The sequence below is a fragment of the Catharus ustulatus genome, chromosome 2, assembly GCF_009819885.2.
Source record: "Catharus ustulatus isolate bCatUst1 chromosome 2, bCatUst1.pri.v2, whole genome shotgun sequence".
NCBI classification, from domain to species: domain Eukaryota; kingdom Metazoa; phylum Chordata; class Aves; order Passeriformes; family Turdidae; genus Catharus; species Catharus ustulatus.
In genome coordinates, this window is record NC_046222.1 from 57,606,406 (window position 1) to 57,633,646 (window position 27,241).

Below are 27,241 nucleotides of genomic sequence, written 5' to 3' on the forward strand. Positions count from 1 at the left end.
CACAGTTCTTAAGCAATAAATAGGGTAAACACAGAAATGACAAGGGAATAAAGCACAATCTATCTTACTGCATTTACATTTTTGAATAGAATCTTTCAATTGTTTTAAGAACAAGCATTTTTAGATTTCATGAAAAGGTACAACACAGAGCTGGATGGCCTCTGCATGGAAGAAAATATCACTGTGAAAATGTGTCTCTTTGCCCTGTAGAAACTGTTACATCACGTGTAATGCACAGTACAAGCAGACAGGGCTGAGTTCAAAAGTTGTAACTTCATGGTGGGAAGTACCTTTTGTATGAGCCTAATATTCACATATCGTGCTGAGAAAGTGGAAGACTTTAGTACAAAGCCTTTGCCGGAGCAAAGAGATTTAGAGATTTAGAAAAAGAAGTATCTGGCTATAATACAGGATCAAAAAAGAGAGAATATTCCCATTTCTCTGCTATCTGTGCTATTGAAATCAGGTAACTTAAGCTCTTGAAAACTTAGATAGGGTTCCCAAAGGAGCTTCTCTGCATGTGGCCCTGCATACACCATAAAATACATTACTTTATTCAACTTACACACTGAACTTTCTAAGCACATTGACTTTTCGTGCAATTAAAAGTATAATTATACCTATAATGACAATTTCCTTATGGCTAACATGGGCTGTCCAGATGTGCAACTCCAAGCGGTTCTTTTGGGCTTCATAGGTCCAAAGAGCATAAAACTGAAAACATTTTGAATTTCACTCCCCTTACTGCAACAGCCATTCTTGTGCCCCTTTCCTTACTGGAATACTTCACTCCATCAATAGCAGATAGGTATTTAATGGATTTGTTATGTAAAATGCTACTTCATGTGGCGTGACATCTTTTTTTTTTTTGTTTTTCTGGGAGCAGAGGGCAGAGAATGCAGGAACTGCTCCCCGTTCCCAAAGCACAACATCCCATCTGCAGTCCCGGCTGAGCTGGCAACAGCATCTGCCTCAAACTGGAGCCCTGGGAAATTCTCCATCCTTCATCTGCCACCACCTCGCTAGGCACAGCTGTCTGCAGCGAGGCAGGGGCTGGCTACAGCTGTCGTCCATGGCTAAGGAAGAAGGGGAGGAAACAGAAAGGATAAGGCCGCTGCTGAGGAGGAAGGTGACAGCACTACCCCACGGTCACACTCGCTGCGCTGCCTCGCAGCCTCCCCTCAGCGCGGCCGGCCCCCACCCCTTCCCTAACGCGGCAGGGCTGGCCGGGCACCTTATGTAAGGGCAGAGGCGGGGCCGGCAGGGCTGCGGTGGCGGCAGCAGCGCCATGTCCTGGTACCGCAACACCGTGTGGTTCGTGAAGGGGCTGCGGGAGTACACGAGGTACGGGCGGCGGCCGCCCGGGGGAGGCGGCGTGGGGCGGGCGCAGCGCCCGGGCTGGGGCGTTCCTGTCTGTCCGCAGGCACTCACCCGCGGCGGGGCCGTGTTTGTTTGGGGTTTTTATTGATGGCTGCCCGCCCCCGCCAAGGCAGGCTGATCCCAGCCCCGCTCGGCGAGGCCGCCCGGCCCTGCCTGCCCCGCCCTGGGGCCCGGGCCCGGCCGCCCTTCCCCTGAGGGCCGAGGTCAGGGCTGGGTGCCCTGACAACCGCGAGTTGTCGCCTTGATTGCAAAGCACTGGAACAGGCTGCCCGGAGGTGATGCAGACACCATCCCTGGGAGTGTTGAAAAAACATCTGGATACGGCACATGACCACATGGGTGACCGTGGTGGTGGTGCTGGGTTGATGGTTGGACACAATGATCTTCAAGATCTTTTTCCAACTTTACTGATTCTATGATGCATCGCGGATTGCAGTGTCACTGGTATTCATGGCCTGTCCCATGGGATAAATTGCCCAGTAAACAGGGCAATTACTGTGTGCTGAGCTGTGAGAGGAAAGTGCTTTTCAACCCACGTTTGTGTTTATTTTGGAAGGGCTCTCTCCTAGTTTCTCACAGGTGTCTCTTGATTTGTTCAGAGGTGGTTACGAGTCTGCTTCCAAGCACTTCAACCCAGCTGATGTGGAGGTGGATGTGGCTGGAAGATCCTTCCTGGTCACTGGTGCAAACAGTGGCATTGGCAAGGCCACGGCCACGGAGATAGCGAGGAGAGGTGAGCAGGGCTGCTGTGGAGCTCCCAGGAGGTTTACAGAGAAGATGGAAGGAAGCGGGTTTGGCCTTCCAGCATTCGCACACAAACACAAATCCCTGGGATGCAGGGTCATTTCACAGGGCTCTTACTGTGGGTTAGAGGTTTAAACACAATCAGTGGAAAGTGGGATAAGGAAACCAAATTAGCAGAGACTATCTACCAATTGTTTTTCAAGTGCATGTTTACCAAAACTTATCTGTTACAGTGGCATCTGAAGATGTTGGTGATTATCATTGTCTGTTTAAGGCTAACTCAGTACAAGTGGCAGCCTGGCTGAATTTGAACTGATGAATCTGCAAATGTGCCATATGATGAAAGAAAAAATTGTCTTTACAAAAACGAGATGGGAGTGCATAAAAAAACCCCAGTGTAGCTGTTCTTGATCCTAATGATAATACCCTGGAGTTTTTGCCCTTTGACTGATTACATGTAATTATTTTTTATGTTGCTCTCTGTACACAAGGGCATGGTATGAACTGGGCCTAGCTGCTGAAGGATAAACTTAATCCCTTACAGAGTTGACAAAATAATTCCTGTTGTGCAAGAGTGACAGGAGTTTTGGCACGTAGAATGAAGGGGAGGAGCTTGTGGCTCGTTTTGTGTGCTTAGGTTTCGTAACTGTCTTATGAAGGAAAATAGCTACTCAGTTAAATGAAACGAATTCAAAACTGTTAGCCAAAGAGTCTTTGGGTTAAAGATTTCCATCAGTGCCAGCATGTAATTGATTTCAGCTTCCCACTACTGCTATTGTACATAATCACTTTATCTAAGTATTGCTTTGTCAGGTGACTGTTTTGCTCACAAATTAATATCTCTACCAGGCTTTGCAAGCTGGAAAGCTGGCTGGATCTGGATGGGATTTGGTCACCATGTTTAGCAGAACAACCTTGGGCTCAGACTGCTTGTCTGATATGTTGTATGGGCATTGCTGTTCATATGAAGTTAAAATGACTTCCTGGTCCCATCCTTGAGCATCTCGCTTTGAAACTCAGTGTCAGCTGTTAGGGCTCAGGCTTCTAGTTGAATCTCTTCAAGTATGCCACAACAAGAAAATAAGGAATTCTGACTCAGCAGGAGAATAATCAAGCTGTGTTGGCTTTACCTTCAAGCACTCAGATGTTTCTAACTAATGACCTTGCTGACAATTTCTGTAGTCTGAGTTCAGCTTTTCTCTGAATTGGTGTTTTATGGATATTCAGATCTGGGCTTTCCTCTCTATCTTGTGAACTGCACTTCCAGCTTGATACAATCTTCTCCCAACTATTCTGACTGTTCCCATGCATTAAGTTCAAATAGTTTCAATCTTTTCCAAAGAAAATACCTTTAAATTCCTTTCCTAATGTATTGGTCACACCTAAACTTCCCCCCGTCCTGGTGCTCAGTGGAAAAGCCTCTCTTGTAGACGAAAGGTTTCAGTATCAGACCCCAGACTGGTCACTATGTGTGACTGTATCATCTTGATGTAGGCTTGGTGTTTTGCATTTGGGTTCTGGGCACTAAAATTGTGAAGTAACACTGTTGTTTCTATTATGGATTAATTATGTTTCACTTAGGGATTAATTCCCTGATCTTTCTGGAGGTGGACTGCTAGCAATCCCTAAAACACCTTTAAAACCAGGCAGAAGTAAAGTGTATAGGTATTCCTGTGACTGAAATTAACACATGGCTTGTAACAATCAGAGAATATGAAGCAAAAAAACCCAAAAAACTGCCTAGCTCTAGTTTAGTCCTGTGTATGAAAACTTTCTTTAATATGGCTAAGTGATGAGGTTGTGTTACGTACCCAGGTCTCTGAAAAGAGCCTTGCCTTGTGTCTTGCTTTCATGGAAAGGTTGATTGCAAGAGACCTCTAGAGGTCACCTTGTCCAGCATCTCACTTGAAGTAGGACTGTTGGCAGCAGTAGCTCAAGCCAGTCGTTGCTGTGTCTCGCTGCTTGATACTCGCAAGGATGCAAATTATGCATCCTCTTGAGACAGCCTGGTCTATTGAGAAGAAAACCACTAAAAAGTATTTTTCTGTTGAAAAGTAATTCAGATGACCTGAGCCTCCCAAGCTGCAATTGAGGCCACAGTCCTTTTCATATCTCCCACTGTTGAGAATTCTGATATCTGGCAGTTTTGTTTCCTTTTCAGAGAGCAATTCTAGTCACTTGTAGCATTCAAGCCCTTTACTGAACTTCCTAAGGCAAATGTCAAAAAGACCATCCGTGATACCGATGCCTTAGCTTCAATTTCTCATTTAGCTCTAGTATTTCACCCGTTAAACATGATGTACAGACTTGACAGAAATGGTTTGAGCACAGTACTAAGAGTGCAGTGGCCTTTTTCATATGTGTAGCTTTGTGTGATCACCCTGCCTGCCTTCACAGGAACCAGAGCCAAGCAGAAATATTCCAGATTTTTTCTTATATCCAGTATCTCACCTAATTAAAATGATGATGTCTCCCCCAAATGCAGTAATTAATTATCAAATGCTTTTCTTGTCGCAATCCACCAGGTGGCACAGTTCATCTGGTTTGCCGAAATAAGGAACGGGCTGAAGTTGCCAAGGAGGAAATAGTGACAGAAACGGGCAACCACGTGAGTTGTTTTTTAGTCTGTGTTTACTCTTAGAAAGGTTATTAGTATTGAAGACCCCAGAGGCCTTGAGATACTCCTCCAGCATCTTGCTGTTGTGTTTTTAATAGTATTTTCATACAGACATGGAAACTTCTAGCAGTTTATCATTCAGATGATTTGAAGTGATTAACTTCAAACCATTTGAATCACCCAGCTTCATTTGGTGATGTATTCTGTGATTAGTAGCATCATCAGCAGCATGCTGTTGTATTTCATGTTTGTTGTTGATTTGCTTTTTGATGTCCTACTCACTATTCCTAACTACTTGGCTGAGGCTTTTAAAAGTTAATGCTTTGCAACACCCTTGCAACGACATTTATGAGTGCACAGCATTGGAGCTGAAGGTTTTATGTGTCTGAATAACATGCTCTTGATTTGCTAAGGTAGGCTGCTCTGTGAAGTCCTGTGTGTGGTCCTAATTCTGTGCTCTACATGCCTTTTCATCTCCTTTTCTTATAACATCTCTTCCTTCTCTCTGTTACACATTACTTTTGTTTCTGTATATATAATTCTCCAGTAAACCCCTGTGTCTGTCACTGTTGCTTTCATTAATTGTTCAGGAGGGTGTGCTTATGGAGAAGTTCACTAGTCATTATCTTTCTATCTTGGTGCCCTGGTTTTGGCTGGGATAGAGTTAATTTCCTTTCTAGCAGTTCCACTGGTGTTATGCTTTGGATTTATGACCAAACCAGTGTTGAAAACCCACATTTTAGTTATTGCTGAACAGTGCTGACACAGCATCAAAGCCTATCCTCATTCTCACACTGCCCCAGTGAGCAGGCTGGGGTGCACAAGAAGAGGGGAGGGAACGCACTGGGACAGCTGACTCCAGCTGACCAAAGGGGCATCCCAGACTATATAACATGTTGCTCAGCAGTAAAAGCTGGGAGGAAAAAGGAGCAAAAGGAGGCATTCACAGATAAGGTATTTGGCTTTCCAAATCACTGTTGAATGGGATGAAGTCCTGCTTTCCTGGGCATTGCTAGGTGCCTGCCTGACAATGGGAAATAGTGAATTAATTCCTTGTTTTACTTTGTTTGCACATGCAGTTCTACTTCACTTATTAATGTCTTTATCTAAACCCACAAGTTTTGCCTGCTTTGTCCTTGTGATTATCTCCCCATTCCCACTGGGAATTGAGTAAGTAGGGTTGTATGGGGCTGAATTACCTACCAGGGTAAACCCCCAGCATTTGGATGGAGGCCTGTCTTCATTTTAAATAATGACTTGCCTCTTGTACACAGTATTTTGATTCCAGTAATACATTCTAAGGTGGATCAAAAATTCTAAAGACTTTTTAATGGTTAGAGATGTCATATTGACTAAATTTCTGCTCTTTGATTTCAGCTCCCTAGTGTGACACAACCAGCATTGCTCTTCAGTTCTTTAATGGAGGTGAATTAGATCAGTCTTTATGTAGAAATAAATACCTTCTAGCTGTCTATAGCTGTGCAATCCCATGGCTATAGTAAAGCTGGTGATTATCTCTATTACCTCCTTCTCTAACTGCAGTCAGGCTGCCTGGGAAGAGAGGTGAGTTTGACCTCTGAAGGTTCCTTCTTGTTCTCTTTTTTGTCACCTGGTGAAAAAAACTTGAGGCAAATACTATTCTTCCTCTAAAGGCAGCATAATTACTGCATTCCCACTTTTTGGTAGGCTGCGGACCCATAATTTCTGTAGTCACGAGAGAGTCCAAGGGCACTGCAGAACTTATTTGTGACCCTGGGGACAGGGCACTTTTGCAGAGAGCAGCTCTCAGTGAGGTGTTAGATGAGCTGTACTAGAGGCCCTGTGGGACACGTGACTGCACTGAGAAGAGCATTTTAATAAGGAGTCCACAAGAACATCCTTCTTTATAAGTGCTCATTCAGAAACAGTCCAGAGAGATAATAAAATTCTTTATCTGCAACTTGACAAGCTGTATCCAAACTGAACTTGCTCTTCCTGATAATTTGGATGGAGATCTTGTTATAGCATACACCAAAGATTTTTTCCATCTTCATTTCAGCACTGCACTCCAGCATTTACTGCGGGAGTTGCTTGGCACTCACCTGCCCCTAGATCTGGGTACTGGAAAGTTCTCCTAATCTGTTACAATAGATCTAGTCACGGAGATAAGGTTTGCTTTGAAAATGGCTTTGCTACCACTGAGGACTTTTATAGGGAACAGGCCTGAATATCCCTTTCCTGAGTCAATGTGACAGTCTTCAGCTGATAAGTGTTGATTTAGTTCTTTTTCAATCTCTGAAATCCCTTGTAATGCTTATCGTCTGCCCAAAACACTTTGCCTCTTCTCTACCAGTAGATAATGATATTTGTTTTAAAAGTAGAAAGTTTTAAAGAGGAATCCATCTTGAACCAGTAGAGAAGTGTCAAGGCTTTGGTCAGAAATTATTTGCAAAGTGGATATGGTTGGAAGGGACCACAGTGGGTCATCTGGTCCAATTCCTTGATCAAGCAGGGTCATCCTAGAGCACATTATTACAATGAGAAAATTCTGACCCAAACTCAGCTAAGGAGCTGAAATCAAGTGGCTAGAGAGAAAGTCATGTGCTTTTTATCTTCAGGGAAGCAGAATTACAGTCAGGGAATAATGCCATATAATTTCTTCAGCTTCTTCACTTTTCTCATTTGCTTGTATAATGAGTATTTAAAGAAACAACTTGGAAAGAGAGGAGGGCCTTTAATGATTATTTGTTGTTTTGCAAGAGAACACATCCTCTGCATAATTATTTTAAAACTGCCTTTTCATGGCATACGTCATAAGACTATCTGTGGTGTTTCTTTGAAACTAAGTGCTATCTAGGAGAAGAGTAGGAGTTGATATGCCTTTGTATGCTGGTAAATGCTACTGTGCTTGTACTATGTAGAAAACAAATCTGCAAAAAGCAAAGGAACTGTCTGTAGCTAACAGCAAAAAGTTTTTGATGTTTTGGAGGGAGGAATTATTTCTAGCTTTAGTGGTTTAGAAAGTGATAACTTCGCTGCATGTCAAGCTTTTTTTTTTATTTTTTCCCTCTTTCTATTGCATCCACTTTGCTGGCCATAGTATTGTAAAACATTGCAAGAGTGTTGTGACATGGAGTGACTGACGAGGGTTTAGCGGTTAATGCAGCAGTTAGCATGCAAGGGGATGCAGAAGGCACCCATCACTCTGAGACAGCTGGAGTGGGTGCAGTGATGCTCCTGAAAGCATGCTTGACCACCCTGGCTGGAGCAACTGTGCCTGACACGTGGGACACTAGCCCAGACAGAGCTCCAGAGGGATAATGTGGCAGATGTTGGCTTGCAGAGAGTGACTGGTACTTTTCCCTGAGCCTGGGGCAGCACATGATGGTGGTTTCATCTGTTGGGTTCTGCTGTGCTCAGGTGATGCAACAGCAGGAGATGAGCAGGCTGCAGAACCATAGGGAATAGAAACAGGAGATTGACAGGGTCTCTACAGAGCATAGAAGAGCACATTGCATGGAAGAAGGGATGTCTGGAAGCTGTGTTTAAGTGGCAGATAGAGACTTCTAAGATGGGGAGGAATGGAAGCTTGTGAATGCTGGCAACAGAAGGGAGCTCTTTCTCTGCTTGCAGATGTGCTTTTATAGGATAGGTATAGTGCCATGGTAACAGATGAGGAAGAGCAAGCTCTGTCAGGGGAGGTGTTGGAGACAGATGATCCTGAACAGTTGTTGACAGTGGGAGGAAGTTGTGGGTGATGATGGCTGAAGGCTCCTTCCTGTGGGGGATGGAGGCACCCGTCTGCAGTCTTGGCTTGATGACTTGAGAGGTTTGTCACTTGCTGGGGACTCAGATGTAGGGTATTGCAGAGAGTCTGCTGAGGCTGATCTGGACCTTGGCCTAATACCTCTTGTTGCCCAGCCACATGCGTACCCATGACATTGTGAGGGCTGACCTGGAGTTTATCAAGAGTGTTTAGAGAGAGCCAAGGGTGTGGAAGCCCTAGTAGTGGTCTCCCAAATCCATACAATGAGAGGGAAAGGCTTGGGTAGGAGCCCTGCAGGTCAACACCTGAATGTTAAGGTGTCACTTTGCCCTTAGCCTTTATGGCCTCTTGGACCTTCTCTGTTAAGTGAGCTTTGCTGAGCAGCAGTGACAAATTGGAGCAAGAATGTCTTTGCCAATGGGTTTGCTAAGCCTAGTGATGAGACTTCAAAGTGGTTTCATTGGTTTGTAGTAACCAGAACCAGAAGAGTAGTATTGTCATGGGAACAGTGAGTGTGTGCCTAGGAGACAGCAAAATGGAGGAGACTCTCGCAGTTTTCATGAGAAAGCAGCATGTTTGGGGGCCCATTTCAGATGCCTGTTCATGAGTACACATAGCACAGGAAACACAGGAATCCATGCATGACTGCAGAACTGTGATCTCACTGGGATTAGACAGAAGTAGTTGGCATGACTAAAGCGCTGGAGTGGATGTATACCCTTGCTCATTGTACTGGTTTTGGCTGGAGTAGCATTAGTTTTCTTCACGGTGGCTGGTATGGAGCTGTATTTCAAATTTGTTCTGAACACAGAACAGATCAACAGAGATGCTTTTGCAGTTGCTGAACAGGGCTTACATAGAGCCAAGGCCTTTTCTACCCTTTGTACTGACATTCTGGAGAAGCATTTGGAGTTGCATGGGAGGATGTGAGGAGTCACAGCCAGAACAGGTTGACTAACTGACCAAAGGGATATTTCCATATGACCATATGGCATCATGCTCAGTGTATGAAGCTGAGGGGAAGAAAAAGGAGTGGTAAGATGTTTGGGGTGGTGGCTTCCCATGTAACTATTGTATGTGATGGAGCCTTGCTGTCCTGGAGATGGCTGAACACCTGCCTGCTGATGGGAGGCAGTCAATTAATTCCTTGTAAAAAGCCTAAAGCACCTGGTATTCCCAGGTACTTAGTTTCTCATCTAAGTACTAACCAGGCCCAGCCCTGATTAGTTTCTGAGATCAGACAAGTTTGGGTGTTTTCAGAGTGGTATGCTCATAGGCTTGGGGTTTTTTGCTTTTGTGTGTGGCTTTTGCTTTCCCTATTAATCTGTCTTTATCTCAACCAACGAGTTCTCTCTCTCATCCCTTTGGTGAGATGACTCTGCCTGTGGACAAGAGGGGGCAGTGCTCTCCTTAACTTTGACAAGCCCTTTTATATGGTTTGCCATGATATCCTTGTCACCAGTTTGGGGAGATTTGGTTTGAACTGATGGATGAAAAGGTGGGTGGAAAACTGTCTGGAACATGTGACTTCGAAAGTAACAATCAACAGAACAGAGCTGATCTGTTAATGATTTTTAGTGGCATCCCCCATGGGTCAATACAGGGGCAAAACATGATGACATCTTTTTAGGACTGCAGGTGACAGAATGAAGTGCAGTCTTTGCCTAGCTGGATGGAAAGCAGATGGGAGAAAGGGACCTGGGAGTGACAAGTTGTCCCTCTGTGAGCAGTGTCCTGGGGCAAGGGAAGCGAACCATACCCTAGGCTGTATGAACATGAGTCTAACCAGCAGGCTGAGGGAAATGCATCTTCCTCTCTGTTAAGCCTTTAAGTCTATTAAGTCCATTGAGCAGGAGTCCTGTGCCTGGCTTTGGACTCCCCAGGATGAGGAAGTCATCAGTGTCCTGGAGTGAGTCCAGCAGAGGGTGATTATGGAGATGGGACATGTGATGTATGAAGTGACTCTGAGAAGGCTGAGATGTGATGGGAGTGTGTAGGGAAGGCACTACCATGCTTCTCTTGGAGGTCTGCAGTGGGAAGACAAGAGGCAGCTGACACAGATTGGAATAGGGACAAAATTCTGAGCAGACAGTAGGAAAAATGTTTATACCATGAGGATGGAGGCTTAGAGTAGGGGGCTCAGACAGACTGGTGAATCTCCATGTTTGCCAAGCAGCCTCCAGAGGTCTCTTCCAACCTAGATTATTCTCTAATGCTGTGATCTTGTACATTTCTTTGGAAAGTTCAGCCAAAGAGAAAGCTACTAAATTGTTTAAACTGAAATTCTGCAAGCTTTGCAATATTTTGCTATGCCTGACTGTCTGTCACATATTTATCAAAGTAGGACTCTGTTAATAACTGGCATTAAAAATCTGTGTCTCAGAAGCAGCTGAATCAATGAGTAAACATGTTTTAAGGACTAGAGTTAAATTTTGCAATTGTGCATGTTAACCTGTATTACTTGTGTTCTGGAGACTATTTTTTTGCACCTTTTCACCTAGACAGGCCTAAATAGGGTTTCTCTTCACTTTCCCTGTTGATTGTGACTTAGTTTCTTTTCCTTTAGAATATCTTCTTGCATATTGTGGATCTGTCTAATCCCAAGGAAATATGGAAGTTTACTGAAAAATTCCAAAATGAACATAAATTAAATGTGTTGGTAAGTTTGTGTACTTTAATCATGTGTGTCTGTCTTGGGAATGTGTAGCCTATGAATTTGTCTGACAGGTCATATAGACTTGACAGTTTAGTCCACAATTCTCTCCTTAATTTTCTCTAAATTATTTTTTTTCAGGAGTCTCCATCATATTCTTTTTCTTGTGCCTTCTCAGTTAATACAGGTGTGCTACAAAAAATGAGCAGAGCAGTTTATTTTATAGCTGCATCTTTGGAGACACCATACAGTTTCTCTTTGACTTTCATTGCTAATAACAATGACCCTCTTGAAGATAGACCTTCTGAAAGATTAAACTTTTGCAAAAAGTCTAAAGACTAAAACAGAGCCAAGGAGAGAGGAAACTGTTAATCATCATGGTTGGCAAGGGGCTCAGTGCAGTTCCCCCTTTATTTAGCAGTGAAAATTTTCTTGGGAGCTCTTTGGTGCTTACTAGATGAGGAACATCTGATAAAAATGGGGAAATAACTTTTGAGGGGCGGCAGTGAACATGCATGAAGGTGTGTAGGGGATCTTTTTTTTATATGGGAAAGAAAAGTCTGAGCTCCTTCTGGAAGGTAAGGCAGTGAAAGAAACGTGTCAGACTATGCTAGCTGCACACAGCTTGCAATCATGTTTTATTGAACAAATAAAAACTACAGTGTGTAGCTTTGTTTTGCAGTGTCAGAAAACAGCAAATTAACATGAACTGCTCACATGTGTGGATTTCCTTGTAGATATTTGTGTAGATTGTTTTTGTTTAAAGGAGTTGTTTTACAGATCAACAATGCGGGATGTATGGTGAATAACAGAGAGTTAACTGAAGATGGACTTGAAAAAAACTTTGCAACAAACACTTTGGGTGAGTATTGAAGGTTCAGTTCTGGAACATACTTATTTTACTTACAGAAATGTGTTTTTATAACTGGGTTCGTGAGGTATGTATTCCTGTTCAGAGAGCAGTGATCATAGCATTGCTGTGCCAGTGAAGGAACCTAGAAGGAAAAGAAGAAATATTACAGCTTGTTTGGAATGTATTTTTAAAAATTATCCATTTTCCAGTTGTTCTGATGTCAGCCTCTTTATTTATCACAGCAGAAGTGGAAAATCACTGGTTGATTCTGAAATTTGCTAGAGAACTTTGTTCTGAGCATTACTGCTAATGATGGTCTTTGTAATAATTGTGTTTCTGGGGTTTGGATGGAGCTTGGAGCACATTTAGATGTTTAAAGAGACATTCAGATGTTTGAGTGGGCTTGCACAGCCCTGTTCTGTGTGACAGAGGTACTGTCACAGCAGGAGGAAGTCTGTGCTGTATGTGGTGCCCTGAATGCTCTCAAACAGATTCAATCTCTAGTGAAGGGATTGGGCACTCCATGTGAAAGGGCAGTGTGTGAACTGTGTGGCAGTGGTGTAAGAGGGACGAATGATGGGAAGCATGTCAAGAGGAAAAGTGGAGATGTGGAAGGGCAGGGAAAATGGCGAGCCAAGTGGAAGGTTTCCCCACAGAAGCTGTGGAAAAGAGGTGAGCAAACAGCCAGCCAGCAGAAAGAAGAGCTGTCTGATACTGCTGATATCTGTACGGCTGAAAGCTGCACTTCTTGCAAAGAGACACATGGATGGTGCTTGCATCAACTCAACAATCCTGACACTCTTCCCCCGCTGCCTCTGTGCAGGGTAGGTGGATTTTTCGAGGGACCGTCTTTAATATATTCAAAAGTGACACATTAAGGAAGAGCTGTGGTGCTTTGTTTCTGTTTTCCTCCTGTTCATCAGTATCTGGAATGAGGAAGGGGAAAACCTAGTGTATAAAGATAAGGTGTTTATAGAACTAGTATGACCTGGAAATCATTGTTGGTTTTTATTCTTAGCCTTCTTCCTGTGTTGGTTCCTTAAATCCTGTTTATGCTTGAAAACTAACATTTTAGTATAAATGTCTTGTGCTTCACTGTTATTGTGCATACTGCTAATTTTTTCTGCAAGTCTGAATACATTAAACTGACAATTAAATCAAGTATAAAGACACAGATTAATTTGCTTCAGACTAATCTTCTGCTAACATTCTTCTATTTCTCATGGTCAAAAAATTCAAAAAAGTTTTATTTTGCCATCAAATTTCCCTTGGCTGCACAAGAACTTCTACCTTGAGGGATCTATTCACCTTAAATTAGTTTTTATCCTCTTGTGGTCTTTCAGACAAAAACCCAGCAATGTGCAAAGATACAATTTTTCCAGAGAGAAGCAGAGTGAAACAAACACAAGAGTCTGAATGCAAAAGCATGTTTTGGTTTAGTTTTAGACATTAAGGATATTAAGTGCTGAGGAACAGTACTAGTGCATCACTTGCATTATATTTTATTGCACAAGTAGAACCAGCAAATTCTGCTCTTCCAGCTGTAAATCAGCCTTACTAGAGGTATACAGCTGCACAGAGGAAGCTGAATTATGGTTGTAGCAAATAGGAAAATGCCTGTATTATCTTTTGTGGATGTTACTTATAGATCTCCTTTATTCATTCATGTATCGCTTGCTGCATAATTGTATAAGAAGTTTAAGGAGGTAAATCATCCTGTGTTGTCCAACTTCAGAGTTCAGACAAGGACTGGGTTGTTTGCTTAGATTGCTTTTCTCAAGACAAAAATGAAGATTGAATTTTGAATCTTTTAGAACAGAGTGGGACTTAGTTGAGCTGGAAGAAGCTGGCAGTGCAACAAAAAGCTTCTGTGCTTGCAGGCCAGATACACCTGAAGGGCCAAGGCTGCAAACCACAGGTTTTTTCTTGAAAGTCAGGGATAGGGTTATAAATCATAGCATCACAGTGGGAGAAAGCTCTGTGGAGAAACACCTGTCAGAGTAAATGGTGTGTTATTTCCCTAAGTACTAGGTGCCTTTGGGTGTATTTTACTTGGGACAAGTTACTTGTGTTTCAGTAACTATCTGTGGTTATAGGTTCCCAGAGAAAAACCTGGCTAGTTTAGATATGACTGGTATATAGGTTGGCTGTAAACTCAAATGTGGTCTGAAAGAACAAACTAAATTCCCCCCTCTGCCCCTTTATGCTAAAGCCTGTAGGGTGACATGGGCTAAAAGCCCTTGTTTGGAAAATGTGCAGTTGTCCCTCACTTGACTAACAAGATAGAATAATATCAATATACTTTGCAGATCTTTACATGTAGAGTGTTCCTTCCATGTTTCTTTCACTTTTTTTTCCTTACCCTGGATCTCTGGTCTAGTAAAAGAGTGTGTAGGTTGTAAACTATCTAAAAATGCAAGACTGAAATATAACATGCTTTAAATGCACGACACAGTTTTTGAATTCTGTATCTGATATCTGATTAACATTCCTATAAGCTGTAAAGTTGCTCATTTAGGTGTCTGAAATGCTGTGAAGCTTTTAGATCTAGTCTAGGAATGTTTTCCTCTCGACTGATCTATTAGTCCATTTTTGAGCATAATGGATGTTAGTGTTCAGTTCTAATTGGTGATCTGACTTGTGAAACATACTTTATATCCTGATCTTTTCTTGAACATACATGGGACAAAAATGAATGCATAAGTCCTCTTGTATGAATATGTACAAAAATAGCAGCAGGTAGAATAGGAAGTAAAATTCCCTTAATGTAAAACACGGCTGAGTGGTTAATTGAGGGTGGCAACTGAAATAAGAGGTACATCATACTCTCTGCTGCTGTCAGAATATGCAGGTGGATGAAGTTCAGGAAAATGTAAAATGCAGGTTGATAGTTAAGGCTTTGTATGGTTTGTTTAATGTTCAAGTTCAAACTGTAAAGTGCTTTGAGCAGGTGGTGGCAGCTGCATCTGTGCTGGTGCCTGTAGCACCCTTAAAATGAGTCTGAGGCACAAATGCTGCATGGCTCATTATGGTTATGTTGTTGCTGTCAAATGAAACACTTTGCTTTTTTTCCCTGCTAGAGGCTCAAGAATTGTTGTCTGATTGCTGGAGCTCAGTGAATGTAGAGAGCAGAATGGCACACTTAGACTGTAATGTGGGAGCACTGGCCAGGCACAAGTCTGAAATAGCACTTTGCTGATTGAAACTCACTTTCAACTAAATCAAATTGAGTGACTTGCTTGAGGTAAGGTGAGCAGATTTCCTGTGGACCTGCCAATCCTGATGGGCAGATTTTTCTTCTCTGTCCTCTAGTTTGTGTGATGTTGCCTTTATATTTCTTCTTGTGAGCTGACTATATACTCATGGTTGTACCCAGGATCTAGGCAGCAACAAGCAATCATTTCTTCTGATAAGTCTTGCAGACTTCTGAGTCAAAACTTTTTTAAAATTTAATTTTATTTTACTTGTTTTAGTGTAACTCTCAGCAAAGACTGTTAAAGCTGGTGGTGTTCAGTCATTTTGGAAAAAAGCTTCAGCATTGATAAGCAAGTGAAGGCAAAAGCAGCATGTTCTTATTGAAGTACTAGACATTTAGCTGAAACAATCCTTTTTCCTCTATTTTATTGGCTGCCTCACTTTGCTTTTACTCAATGTATCTTGCTGCTTGACATGGAAAAATGGCATATATGTTACTTTTTTATTGCTACTTACCAGCCAAGGGGATGCTAAAACACAGAGAGATAAATGATGCTTCCAGTATGCATCTTTTCCTCAATCTAATGTGCCTTTCATGTTTTAATAATATATAGACATACACTTCCACTTTGTGCAAGAGGAGTTAGAGCCAGAAGAAATAAGATGTTTATCTGTCGTAGTAACACTATAGCCCAGCTGTGGCAAACTGCCTAATCTGGGTGGAGGTTTGTCAGTCTCTTCCCTACACATGAACTGTGTCTAACTGATGTTTCACAGCAGCCAGTGCAGCCTGGTGTTCTGAATTAATTGGAAGTTAAACAACTGTCAGTCTGCTGTAAGTTCAATGCCTGATCTTTGGCAAGACATCCTCATCTGTGACAAGGAAGCTGTGGTTCCAATTTTCTTTCTAAAGAGCTTTGAGACTTATGGATCAGAGGTGGTATGTGAAGGGATAACATTGAGTATAATTGCACATGCAGTAACTGTACTGAAGCCTGGTTCCCAGGAGACAGAGGGACCCTTATTGAGATGAGAGTTGTCATTTGAGGGAAATGTAAACCTTTGTGTTTCATGTTCATTAACTTCTCCCATACACTCTCAGTTATTGCTAGTGCAGTGGAATTGGCCCTCAGAGACAGCACACTAAAATCTTTACTCCTTATCTCTTACTCAGGAAAAGAGACTCAGGGATGTCTCTTACTGGGAACTGCATAAACTGTGGGTTTGAAAAGATAATCAGGCCAATGAAGAATGTCACTTTGTTTGTTGGGTGGTTTTGTTTCATTTGTTTCTGTGGTTTATTTTTACTTGGACTCAAGAAAAGTAAGCCAGTTTAACTGATTTCTACCAGATGAATGACCCATTGAAATCTGTACAGTAAAAGGTTTTTGGTGGTGCTGGGGTTTTTTTTGTTTGTTTAGGTTTTTTTCTCCCACATTTTTCACAGTTGAAATAACACTGCTCCTAATAATACTGCAGAGCTCAGACAGATTAAAAACTTCACTGGGTGTTGTGCTGGCTACCTGCCCTTATTCGAATGTTAGCAGGGCAAAAACCTCACCAGGAGTGTGTCACTAATTGCCAGATAAAACATCAAGGAAAAAACATTCTGGAATCCACCAAGACACTCAAGTTCATAGTAATTGTATCATCAATTAATTTGATGTTATAAGAAGGTAGTAGGTTTACAATGTTACTTCTGCTGAAACCATAATTTTCTTCAAAATTTTTTTATAAAGTACAGATTTTAGGGTCACATTAAATCTTAAAGCAAATCAGAGTATTTGTTTGTGTACTTTTATTTTATGTGATATCCTGTTAATTTTCAGTCTGAAATATGTGAATTCTAAGGAATCTTCCAGGTTCTGGCAGACCACCAGCAGTTTGGAAATCTGCGTGTTTTTATTTTCTGTTAGGGCTATCCTGTATTTTGATTACTTTCTTGTTTTAGTACAGCAAGACTTGCAGTTTTCTGTCAGACAGACCAGTGCCTAATACACTGGAGACTGCTGTCCTGTTCACTAGGATAGCTTTCATTTTGTTCATGTCAGGAGACTCACAGTGGAATAACTGTTGCAAGAACATGCAGGGCTACATGCATGCATGCATGAGTCCCTCAGCTTCTGCATCATGTCGTGGGAAAGGTAACATAACTTTATTTTGGAGTTTATGAGGCAGTCAGGATGATTTTTGTAGTTTTTGGGGTTTTTTTTAAAAAAAAACTTACTATATGAATCAAATGTTTTAACGGTGCCTCATTTTCTATGCATACATTATTACTATTTCACTCTGTGATTGTGAAACCATTGAATTAGTGCTTATCCAGGTTGATAAGCAGAAGAGTTCACTGTATGTAGTAAGAAATTTGAGTTGTTAGAGCATAATATCAGATTACTCAACCAAATTGAAAAGATCTCAGAGCAGGTGGAGCAATTACCAGACAAGCCACAAGGGAATGCATGGTGATTCAATATTTTTTGTGGGTTTTGTTTTTATATTTTTCAAGCAAACATGAAAAATAATAATCTGCATGAGCAAAGTATGTTCTCATTAAACGCCACACTCGTTACTTTTACTGGAATGACCATGTTTAATGCATAGATTGGCAGCCCACCCTGTCTACTTTACCATATGATAAAGTTGGTTTATGGTATGTAATTTCCTATTATGGGAGATCAGCTTCATGGCATAAAGCCTACAGAAGATTTTCCAAAGAAAGGTAATGTTAAGAGACTGTTTATCTTTAAAATAAATTGTACATCTATCCCAGGAGCCTTTTTAACTAGAGAAAACATGGCCAGCCAGTATTGTGTCAAACCTCATTACACAGAACAGGGCTGTAGCTTGTCTAGTAGGTTTTGCAAATCAACTCTTCACCTTGGCAGAGTTCAGTGAGGGCAAGATTAAATCCTTTATATGGGTGTGATAGACTGGGCTCACCTTCTCCTGCATTCCTGCTGCTTCTGAGCAAACTCCCAAATTCATCTTGCTGGACTCCTTTGTGTCACAGCAAATACTTCTCATCAAAGGGAAATGTTGTATACCATTTATTTCACTGGGGTTTTTTTTCCCTGTTACACCAGTGGGAGACAAGCTTTCAGACCATGAGGACAATGCACCTTCCAGTGACAGGAAATGGTGATGTACAAATCTGGCCCCTGTCACACAGTCCTAAATGCAGGTAGTACCAGCTGTATGTTCAGCATACAGTAATTACTGCTTTCAGAGCAAGGCACAGCACTGTTGAATGCTGTCTTTCCTTTCATGTACTTTTGTGTTAAACCATTAAAAAAACCCATAACAACTCAATCTGTACAGTTTGAACACAGTGATAATTAAGCATTAACCACATTTGATATGCTTTACCTTTTTAAACTAAGCTCTGTGGGAGGAAGTTTCTCCTTTAACAGACAAAATTTTTTTTTGCATCAAGTAAATGTGTTCGAATGCTCAAGTGCTCATTTTGGAAAGGCTGATATCCAGTACATTGGTATTAATTATTAAGTATCGGCAAAAGGAGACAGTTTGGATGTTGCCTTGATTTCCTTATATAGGGGCTGAGATGAATGTAGTTTTTTTATGAATCAGTCTTGGTTTTCCTTGCAATATTTTTTTTTAACAAGAAAAATTCCAGTGACAGGTAATGCCTTCATTTGCTGCTTCCCTTTTTATCCAGAAATGAATTTCTGTGCTAGTGCCTGCTGCTATACAGCTGTGCTGGACAAACTACCTGCCATGAGGTGCACGGCTGAGCCAGGCCCTGCAGTGACCATTCTGTGCATTCTCTCAAGCTGAATGTCACCATCAAACTACAGACCATCTTTTCCACTGATAAAAATGGGGAAGTCTCAGCAATAAATAAACCTTGTTAAGAAAGTATATCTGTTCTACTGTTACCATTCTAAATTTCTTTCCCATGCTGTTTTGTCTGACAGACCAGCCCAGACAAATAAGAATGTATAATATCCAAGTATTTTTGTCAAAGGAATGAGGAGTTTGTGTTCAAACACTTAAAATTGGGATTGTGGGAGAAATTAAATGCTGCAAGCTTAATGCCTGATGTGCTATGTCTGTGTGTCTTTTCAGATACTGCTGCTTACTATAGGAAGCTGTATTCAAAACTGCTCTGTCTCAAAGCAAATGGGCAAATGGTTTTGTGGGGCAAAAAGATGGAATGCTCTGGCTTTGTGGGATTTACTGAATTCTTAATAAACTTGAGGAAGAGAGGAGATGTGGGCTTTGCAGTTAGTTTGTGGTTCTAAATGTGGTTCTTGTCAGCACATAAACTGACAAGCTGTAGTTAGTTTAAGCAGGATTTTTGGCATTGAACATTTCTCTTATTCGGCTGGAAAACAATACAAAACTCGGTTGTTAACGAGGCAACATCAGTGCATTCATCTTTGCAGCTCTTTAGAAGTAACAAATCAATATGAAGCCCCTTAAAAGTGTAAATTAATCTGCAGGACAGTAAATTGGAGCAGCGTCAGAGCTGGTGCATTGCAGCTCTGCCTTTAGGAGATGCAGCTTATTTAACCAAGACATGATGTTCCTTTTTTTTCTTTTTTTTTTTTAAGAATCCATAGCCAAACAGCATTGAAACCAGACTTTCAGCTTGTACTGAGTGATTCTTTTACAATATTTTTTCCCCTCATCGCGGGAGCCTCCCCTGACAGTCAGCAGGAGTTCTTGTACCGATGATGTCATCGCTCAGTCTCCCCACCACTACCAGGGGACACGACCGGGCTTCTCGTTATTGGCTGGCAACTGCCTTTGCTCACATTTTCTACTGAAGACAGGCTGCATTTACTCATCTGCAGTGCATTTGCGTTGTTTTATCTGCCAGGGTTTTAAATATATTGTGTATGTGTGGACATACCTCTGATTGTATAGAGAAAATGAAGGCTGCTGTGACTGCCAGGGGAACTGAACAGTTTGTTTACCAAGCATGTAGCATGTTTGATTTTGGTACCATATTTATAAACATGCTGTATTTTAAGTGGGTGATCTCATTGCCTGTGTGGAAGAGAGGTTATAAAGACATGCTGAAGTCTTCATGCCTTGTGAAAAACATTGCTTCGGTTGCTCGAGGAAAAAAAACCATTTATCAGTGATAGAACTGTTGAATTAGAGCCATTTGTAAAGACATGAGAGGGAAGTAGATGCAGAAGCGCTAGACTAAATGGGGCTAGATTAATTTTGAATTAAATGGAATTTTTTAAAAAATACATTTTAAACAGAAGTCTCTGAAAAGATAAAAAAAAAGTGTTGCACTCAGTTGTATGAAACATCACTAGGCGTGTCTGTGTGTCTGAATCAAATACACTGACAGTGGAACAGTGTTTGTAATAACAAAGTTTGCTGGTCATGGTAATGGAATATATTTGTGTGATATGTTAAAATCCTTGCTGAGTGAACATGGTTAAAAGCAGGGAAGGACACAATTAAATTTCTCCAGCAGTCTTAGCTCAGCCTTGGGCATGCAACATTAATATTGTTTCCCCCAAGGACTCCTTATCTTTCATAATAGCCATGCTAGGGATATAAGGGGTGGGTTTTGTGTGCAACACAAAAAGTTTCAGTGTACTCTGAGTGGTTTCATAGATGTGGGGAAAATGGACAAGTCTTAAGTGCATATACAGTGCCCTAAGAACTTTTAAGTATGAAGTGCAGTTTCCTTCTCTTGTTCATGACCCAGCTTAGATCTATGTGTATATGCCAGACTTGCAGGGGAAATGCATTCCCCATTTCTTCAGTGGTATCACATTCCCCCACTCAGGAATTCCAAAGCTGAGCCATTTTGCCTTCAGATTCTCATGGATGAATGTATTGAGCAAGCTCTTTTCTCTATACATAAAATGAACATGAAAATCTGTAAAATAACGTCTGCCTTTTGCTATGTATATGGCAGTGTGAACCACTACAAGTTGAGTTGGCACACTGCAGGTGAAGCAGCAGCAAAAGATCATTGTCAAAATCAGATTGGCTTTCAGAGAGAAAGAAACTTTGGGTTTTGGGTTGTTAAGGATGGTGGAGAGAGAAGAAAGCTTTTTTTAAAAGGAAAAGTTAATATTGGTGCCTGTCTGTCTTCTAGGTACATACATCATGACAACTACCCTGGTGCCCCTCCTGGAAAAAGCAGCTGATGCCAGAGTGGTGAGTCTGTGATGCTGTTTAAAAGGGGTGTTTTACTATTTTTACCTTCTGGCTTGTGACAGCAGTTCTCTGACTGTGTTAGCAATGCAGGATTACTTATAATACTATAAGGATCTCTAAAATCCTCTTGGATTTTGTTAACAACAACCTCCTCCTCTAAGGCAAAGCTCCTGCCTGCTGCTCTCAACCCTTCATTGGAAATCAGACTGGAGCACTTCATTTGGGAACTTACCCTCTTAGATTCCCTAGGGCAAGTTAGCTCCTGCAGCACAGTGCAAAATATGTACAACAAGAGTATAGGCTTAAAAGAACTTTACAGATCTTGGTGTAAAATAAGACAGCAGGTGCATTTTTAAAAATGAAATTTCCCAAGTGTTGTATGGTTTCTAATTAGTTTCAGTAAATGCTAAACATACAAACTGCAAATAGTGCTATTCTGCTATTTTCTTTCTCACCATTACTTTTCAAAAGGAAGAAGCACAAAATTCCTGAAATGAATCAACATCACTTTGAACGAAAATCACTTCTTAAAAAACTTACGTATCTTCCACCTCATCTCCAGGTATACTCTACTCATGATCATAAACATAATGCAGAGAGTATGCAGAGGAATCCTGCTCCATTGGGACTTCCAGCTATGGCCTGAAGACTACATTGCACGCATGAGTGCATCTGTGGGGAGTTCCTGGTTTTGTTTTTCATTCATTTGTTTTTCATTCATTTAATTACAGATCACTGTTTCTTCTGGGGGCATGCTAGTTCAAAAATTAAACATATCTGACTTGCAGTCGGGAAATGGGCCATTTGATGGAACTATGGTGTATGCACAGAACAAGGTACAGTCCATGGGATTGAAGACAAAGCCCAGCCCTTCTTTGCTAGGTAGCTCATACCATCTGCTTTGCAAAAAGCCTGTTGGTAGCTGTTGCTTTCCCCTTGCATCCAACCCATATGGAGATAGATGCACAGGCAATAATCTTCAGGAGTATGATGGCATGCCTTTAGGAGTGCATACATCTTGCATGGAGGAGAGCATGGCTAGACTTTCATTTGATATGAGACAAGTCCCAATGGGGAGCACTGTCTTTAGCTGATGAACCCTGTCTGCCTGCTTAGTTCTTGCCCACAGTCTGCAGCAAGTATTCGTGGTCAATAAAAGCAGTGCAGCTGCTTTAAAAGTAAATTTGTGGCCAGGGTATGGAAGGCAATGACTGTGGAAGTCTCTTATGAAATGATCCAATAAATCCAGTCAGGATGAGCAAGGGAATATTTCTTCTGTACATAAATACAGTAATTTCACGACCATAAGGCGCACCGGACTATAAGGCGCACCCCCCGGGAGCCGGCACATTTTGCAACTTTGTAGATCAGATAAGGCGCACCGGTCTATAAGGCGCACCGGGTTTTTTTTTGCAGCGAGGCTCCGCCCCCAGCTCCTCCCGCACGCTTGCTGGCCGAGGCCCCGCCTCAATCCGGCAGCCATTGGCTCCCGGGCCTGCCTGTACCCGGCAGGGCCGGGCTATGCCCACCGCCGCTCCGTGCAGCATCCCCAGGGCCCCGCTGTTCCGGGAGTTCCCTGGCGCTCCGGGTGACCCAATGCCGGCAGGCTTGCCCCGTGCCGCCGCTGCCCCGATTCCAGCTGCTTGCCCCCTCCCCGCGTGGCAACCGCTCCGATTCTGGCGGTTTTCCCCCTCTCCGCATGGCGGCCGCCGTGCTTCTGGGGGTTTTCGCCCCCCCCGCGCAGCGGCCGCCGTGATTCCGGGGGCTTTTGCCCCGCCCGCGCGGCGACCGCCGTGATTCCGGGGGCTTTCGCCCCGCCCGCGCGGCGGCCGCCGTGATTCCGGGGGCTTTCGCCCCGCCCGCGCGGCGACCGCCGTGATTCCGGGGGCTTTCGCCCCCCCCGCGCGGCGGCCGCCGTGATTCCGGGGGCTTTCGCCCCCCCCGCGCGGCGGCCGCCGTGATTCCGGGGGCTTTCGCCCCCCCCCGCGCGGCAACCGCCGTGTTTCCGGGGGCTTTCGCCCCCCCCGCGCAGCGGCCGCCGTGATTCCGGGGGCTTTCGCCCCCCCCGCGCAGCGGCCGCCGTGCTTCCGGGGGCTTTCGCCCCACCCGCGCGGCGACCGCCGTGTTTCCGGGGGCTTTCGCCCCGCCCGCGCAGCAGCCGATCCGATCCCTGCGGCTTTCGCCCCGCCCGCGCAGCAGCCGATCCGATCCCTGCGGCTTTCGCCCCCCCCGCGCAGCAGCCGATCCGATCCCTGCGGCTTTCGCCCCCCCCCGCGCAGCAGCCGATCCGATCCCTGCGGCTTTCGCCCCCCCCGCGCAGCAGCCGATCCGATTCCTGCGGCTTTAACACCCCCCGCAAGGGAGCCGTCCCAATGTCGGCGGGCCGGCCCCGCGCGGGGGTGGCCCCGAAGCCGGCGGGTCCGCCCCGCGCGGGGGCGGCCCCGAAGCCGGCGGGGAGGCCCCGATATCGGCGGGTCCGCCCCGCGCGGGGGCGGCCCCGAAGCCGGCGGGGAGGCCCCGATACCGGCGGGTCCGCCCCGCGCAGGGGCGGCCCCGAAGCCGGCGGGTCCGCCCCGCGCGGGGGCGGCCCCGAAGCCGGCGGGGAGGCCCCGATACCGGCGGGTCCGCCCCGCGCAGGGGCGGCCCCGATGCCGGCGGGGGCGGCCCCGATACCGGCGGGTCCGCCCCGCGCGGGGGCGGCCCCGATGCCGGCGGGGGCGGCCCCGATACCGGCGGGTCCGCCCCGCGCGGGGGCGGCCCCGATACCGGCGGGTCCGCCCCGCGCGGGGGCGGCCCCGAAGCCGGCGGGGAGGCCCCGATACCGGCGGGTCCGCCCCGCGCGGGGGCGGCCCCGAAGCCGGCGGGGAGGCCCCGATACCGGCGGGTCCGCCCCGCGCGGGGGCGGCCCCGAAGCCGGCGGGGAGGCCCCGATACCGGCGGGTCCGCCCCGCGCGGGGGCGGCCCCGATGCCGGCGGGGGCGGCCCCGATACCGGCGGGTCCGCCCCGCGCGGGGGCGGCCCCGATGCCGGCGGGGGCGGCCCCGATACCGGCGGGTCCGCCCCGCGCGGGGGCGGCCCCGATGCCGGCGGGGGCGGCCCCGATACCGGCGGGTCCGCCCCGCGCGGGGGCGGCCCCGAAGCCGGCGGGGAGGCCCCGATACCGGCGGGTCCGCCCCGCGCGGGGGCGGCCCCGAAGCCGGCGGGGAGGCCCCGATACCGGCGGGTCCGCCCCGCGCGGGGGCGGCCCCGATGCCGGCGGGGGCGGCCCCGATACCGGCGGGTCCGCCCCGCGCGGGGGCGGCCCCGATGCCGGCGGGGGCGGCCCCGATACCGGCGGGTCCGCCCCGCGCGGGGGCGGCCCCGATGCCGGCGGGGGCGGCCCCGATACCGGCGGGTCCGCCCCGCGCGGGGGCGGCCCCGATGCCGGCGGGACGGCCCGCGCGGGGGCGGCCCCGATGCCGGCGGGACGGCCCGCGCGGGGGCGGCCCCGATGCCGACGGGCTCTCACTTCCGGGGTGGCAAATGTTGCAACTTTGTAGATCAGATAAGGCGCACCGGACTATAAGGCGCACTTCCGGTTTTGGGGGGAGATTTTAGTCAAAAGGGTGCGCCTTATAGTCGTGAAATTACTGTACTCTGGTATTTATGGCACATTTGATATAGTTTATTTCCCTGGGAACTAATTTGGTAGACAGTCTGTTGAACTTGGTGCTAGTGTGGCTCTTACTGCTCTATCCTAGAGACAGCAAGTTGTCATGACAGAGCAGTGGGCAAAGGCTCACAGAAACATCCATTTCTCCGTGATGCACCCCGGCTGGGCAGACACTCCAGGTAACATCTGCTTCACACTCTGACAATAATTTTTTCTTTTCAGGATTAGTCTAAAAGCAAAGAGAAATGAAACTTCCTAGTATATTTTTCCAACAGGTGCAGTAATTCCTTTTCTCCAAACTGGTGCTTGAAGTAGTTTTATATCCCCTTGTTGGCTCTATTCTGCACAGTGTCTGCTTGGTGTGTATATCTAGAGAATAATAATGGGCAGTGAGTGCTTCCAGCCCTGCACAAATGCACAGCAGAGACACAGTTCTTCAAGGTAACCTTTAAGTTACATTTGTAGTGGAACTGTTAAACACACAGATGGAGCTTCTGCCTCTGTAAGTACCAGTATGCAGACACTGGGAATCTATGAGGGCATGTAGGAGCATGCACCACTATGCAAGCCCTTTACTCTTCCTCTAAACATTTACTGCTGTTGAGAAGCAGTTTGGCCATTCAACCCTTTGTCTGAGCTGCAGCTGTTCTTCAGTGACTGTGCCTTAGCAGGTGGGCCAGCATCACTCATGCACTATGCATGTTAGATTCCCCAATGTTTGCAGCCTCCAGTGCCCAAGCTTGGGATGCAGAATAGCAGTTACTTCTCTAGGTCTTTTCTAGGGATGCAGTTTCCAAAATTTACTTCTGACAACAGAAGCATTTACCCTGCCTACTTTATGCTTGAAAATAGCCCTTACCAACTAAATATCCTGATATTTCTTTTTCTTTAAAATACGTTTAGTTTTGCACTTCCTTTATAGATTTCAAACTTCATGAACCATAAAGTTATCCCTTCTTAAAGTTCAAAGACTCTCCAAGCCCCAAAAATAAACACCTACAGTGGATGGGTCCACAGTCATTATCTGTTGGACAAAATAAAATGAAGCCAGAGTTTAGACAGAAGTAATCAGTTTTTAAATACAGTGCTGCAACTGGTTTCCTAAAACTGTGAGAAAATAAGAGCTAAAAGTCCCATTAGAATACTGTTTTCTGGAATTTGTGTTTCCTCTGTGTCATCTTTACGGTTTAGAATGGAATTGGCAGAGGAACCTCTTACAGATCCTGTTGTCAGTTTAGTCCCTGTAATTTGACCCAAATAAACTAGTGGTGGATCATCTGGCAGCTTAGTGCTATTCTCCCACAAGCTATCCTGCTCCCAGATAGGGGGAAATACTCATTTTCTTCCATAAGCTCCAGAGATGCCTCCTACATACAAAATGGCAATTTGAAGCTGTTTTGGTTTGGTTTTTTGTTTTGTTTTTGCTTTTTTTTTTTTTTTTTTTTTTGGTGTATCAAAGAAGCCTTGCATGGCAGGCCACCATTCCATTGTTATCCTTTCCAGCTGTGAGGTCATCCATGCCCGATTTCTACGAGAGGATGAAGAACTCGCTGCGCACAGACACCCAGGGAGCTGACACTGTCCTGTGGTTGGCGGTGTCAGCTGAGGCAACAAAGCTGCCCAGTGGCTTGTTCTTCCAAGGTAAGGAGCAGTGTCTCACAGTGCACAGACTGGAGATCCCCAGCCTACCTGAGCTTAGGATCCCTGTCTGGCCTGGAAGGGGAGGAAAGTTGCACCAGGCAGCTTGTGCAAAGGATAAAGCACTCTTCAAAGTTGTTTCAAAGTCTAAATGTTCAAGTGGACATTGTGTTAAATTGTTATATTCCTGCTTTTGTCCTATAAAGTAGCTGATAGAGACTTACAAAGCATTTCTTTATGGAGAGTTGAGGATTTTTATAATGAAAATGGCTGCATGTAGAACTCTGCCAAGGGAAGGTGAATCACAGCAAACAGCATATTTTATGATGCTAGGAAAGGAGCATTTCTCACAGAGCACTGGGAGTTGGCTCTGCTTTGACAGGTTCTTCTTCCTACTGTTCCATGCTAGCTAAAACTGCCAATTCCCCCTTTCTCTAACAGCGGGCAGAGACTTGAGCACAGTGGCATTTTTGGCACTGTGAGCTTAGGGAATGGAAAAGTAAGGCAGAGCCTCTCTTTTCTCCCAGGCAAATGACAGGCACCTTTGTAGGAACAGCTGGAAGCAGGGATGCCTCAATGGTGATGCAGGTCAGTCCAGAAAGAGAAGGCTC

General features: G+C 45.0%; 1 protein-coding gene across 3 annotated transcripts in view; it reads left to right on the top strand.

Moving 5' to 3' along the window:
* The first annotated feature begins 1,236 nt into the window (after window positions 1-1,236).
* Window positions 1,237-27,241, top strand: part of DHRS12 (dehydrogenase/reductase 12) — a 31,286-nt gene continuing 5,281 nt past the window's right edge. The window contains exons 1-9 of one of the 3 annotated variants that reach the window (XM_033085648.2): window positions 1,237-1,344; window positions 1,980-2,113; window positions 4,650-4,732; window positions 11,053-11,145; window positions 11,920-12,001; window positions 21,279-21,340; window positions 21,816-21,902; window positions 25,081-25,171; window positions 26,496-26,633. In XM_033085648.2, the coding sequence (XP_032941539.1) occupies window positions 1,289-1,344; window positions 1,980-2,113; window positions 4,650-4,732; window positions 11,053-11,145; window positions 11,920-12,001; window positions 21,279-21,340; window positions 21,816-21,902; window positions 25,081-25,171; window positions 26,496-26,633 (826 nt within the window). In that variant the 5' untranslated portion in view covers window positions 1,237-1,288. Of the gene's footprint in view, window positions 1,345-1,979; window positions 2,114-4,649; window positions 4,733-11,052; window positions 11,146-11,919; window positions 12,002-21,278; window positions 21,341-21,815; window positions 21,903-22,071; window positions 22,177-25,080; window positions 25,172-26,495; window positions 26,634-27,241 lie in introns of all 3 variants that reach the window. The other 2 variants (XM_033085642.2, XM_033085657.2) reach the window with 2 other exon arrangements.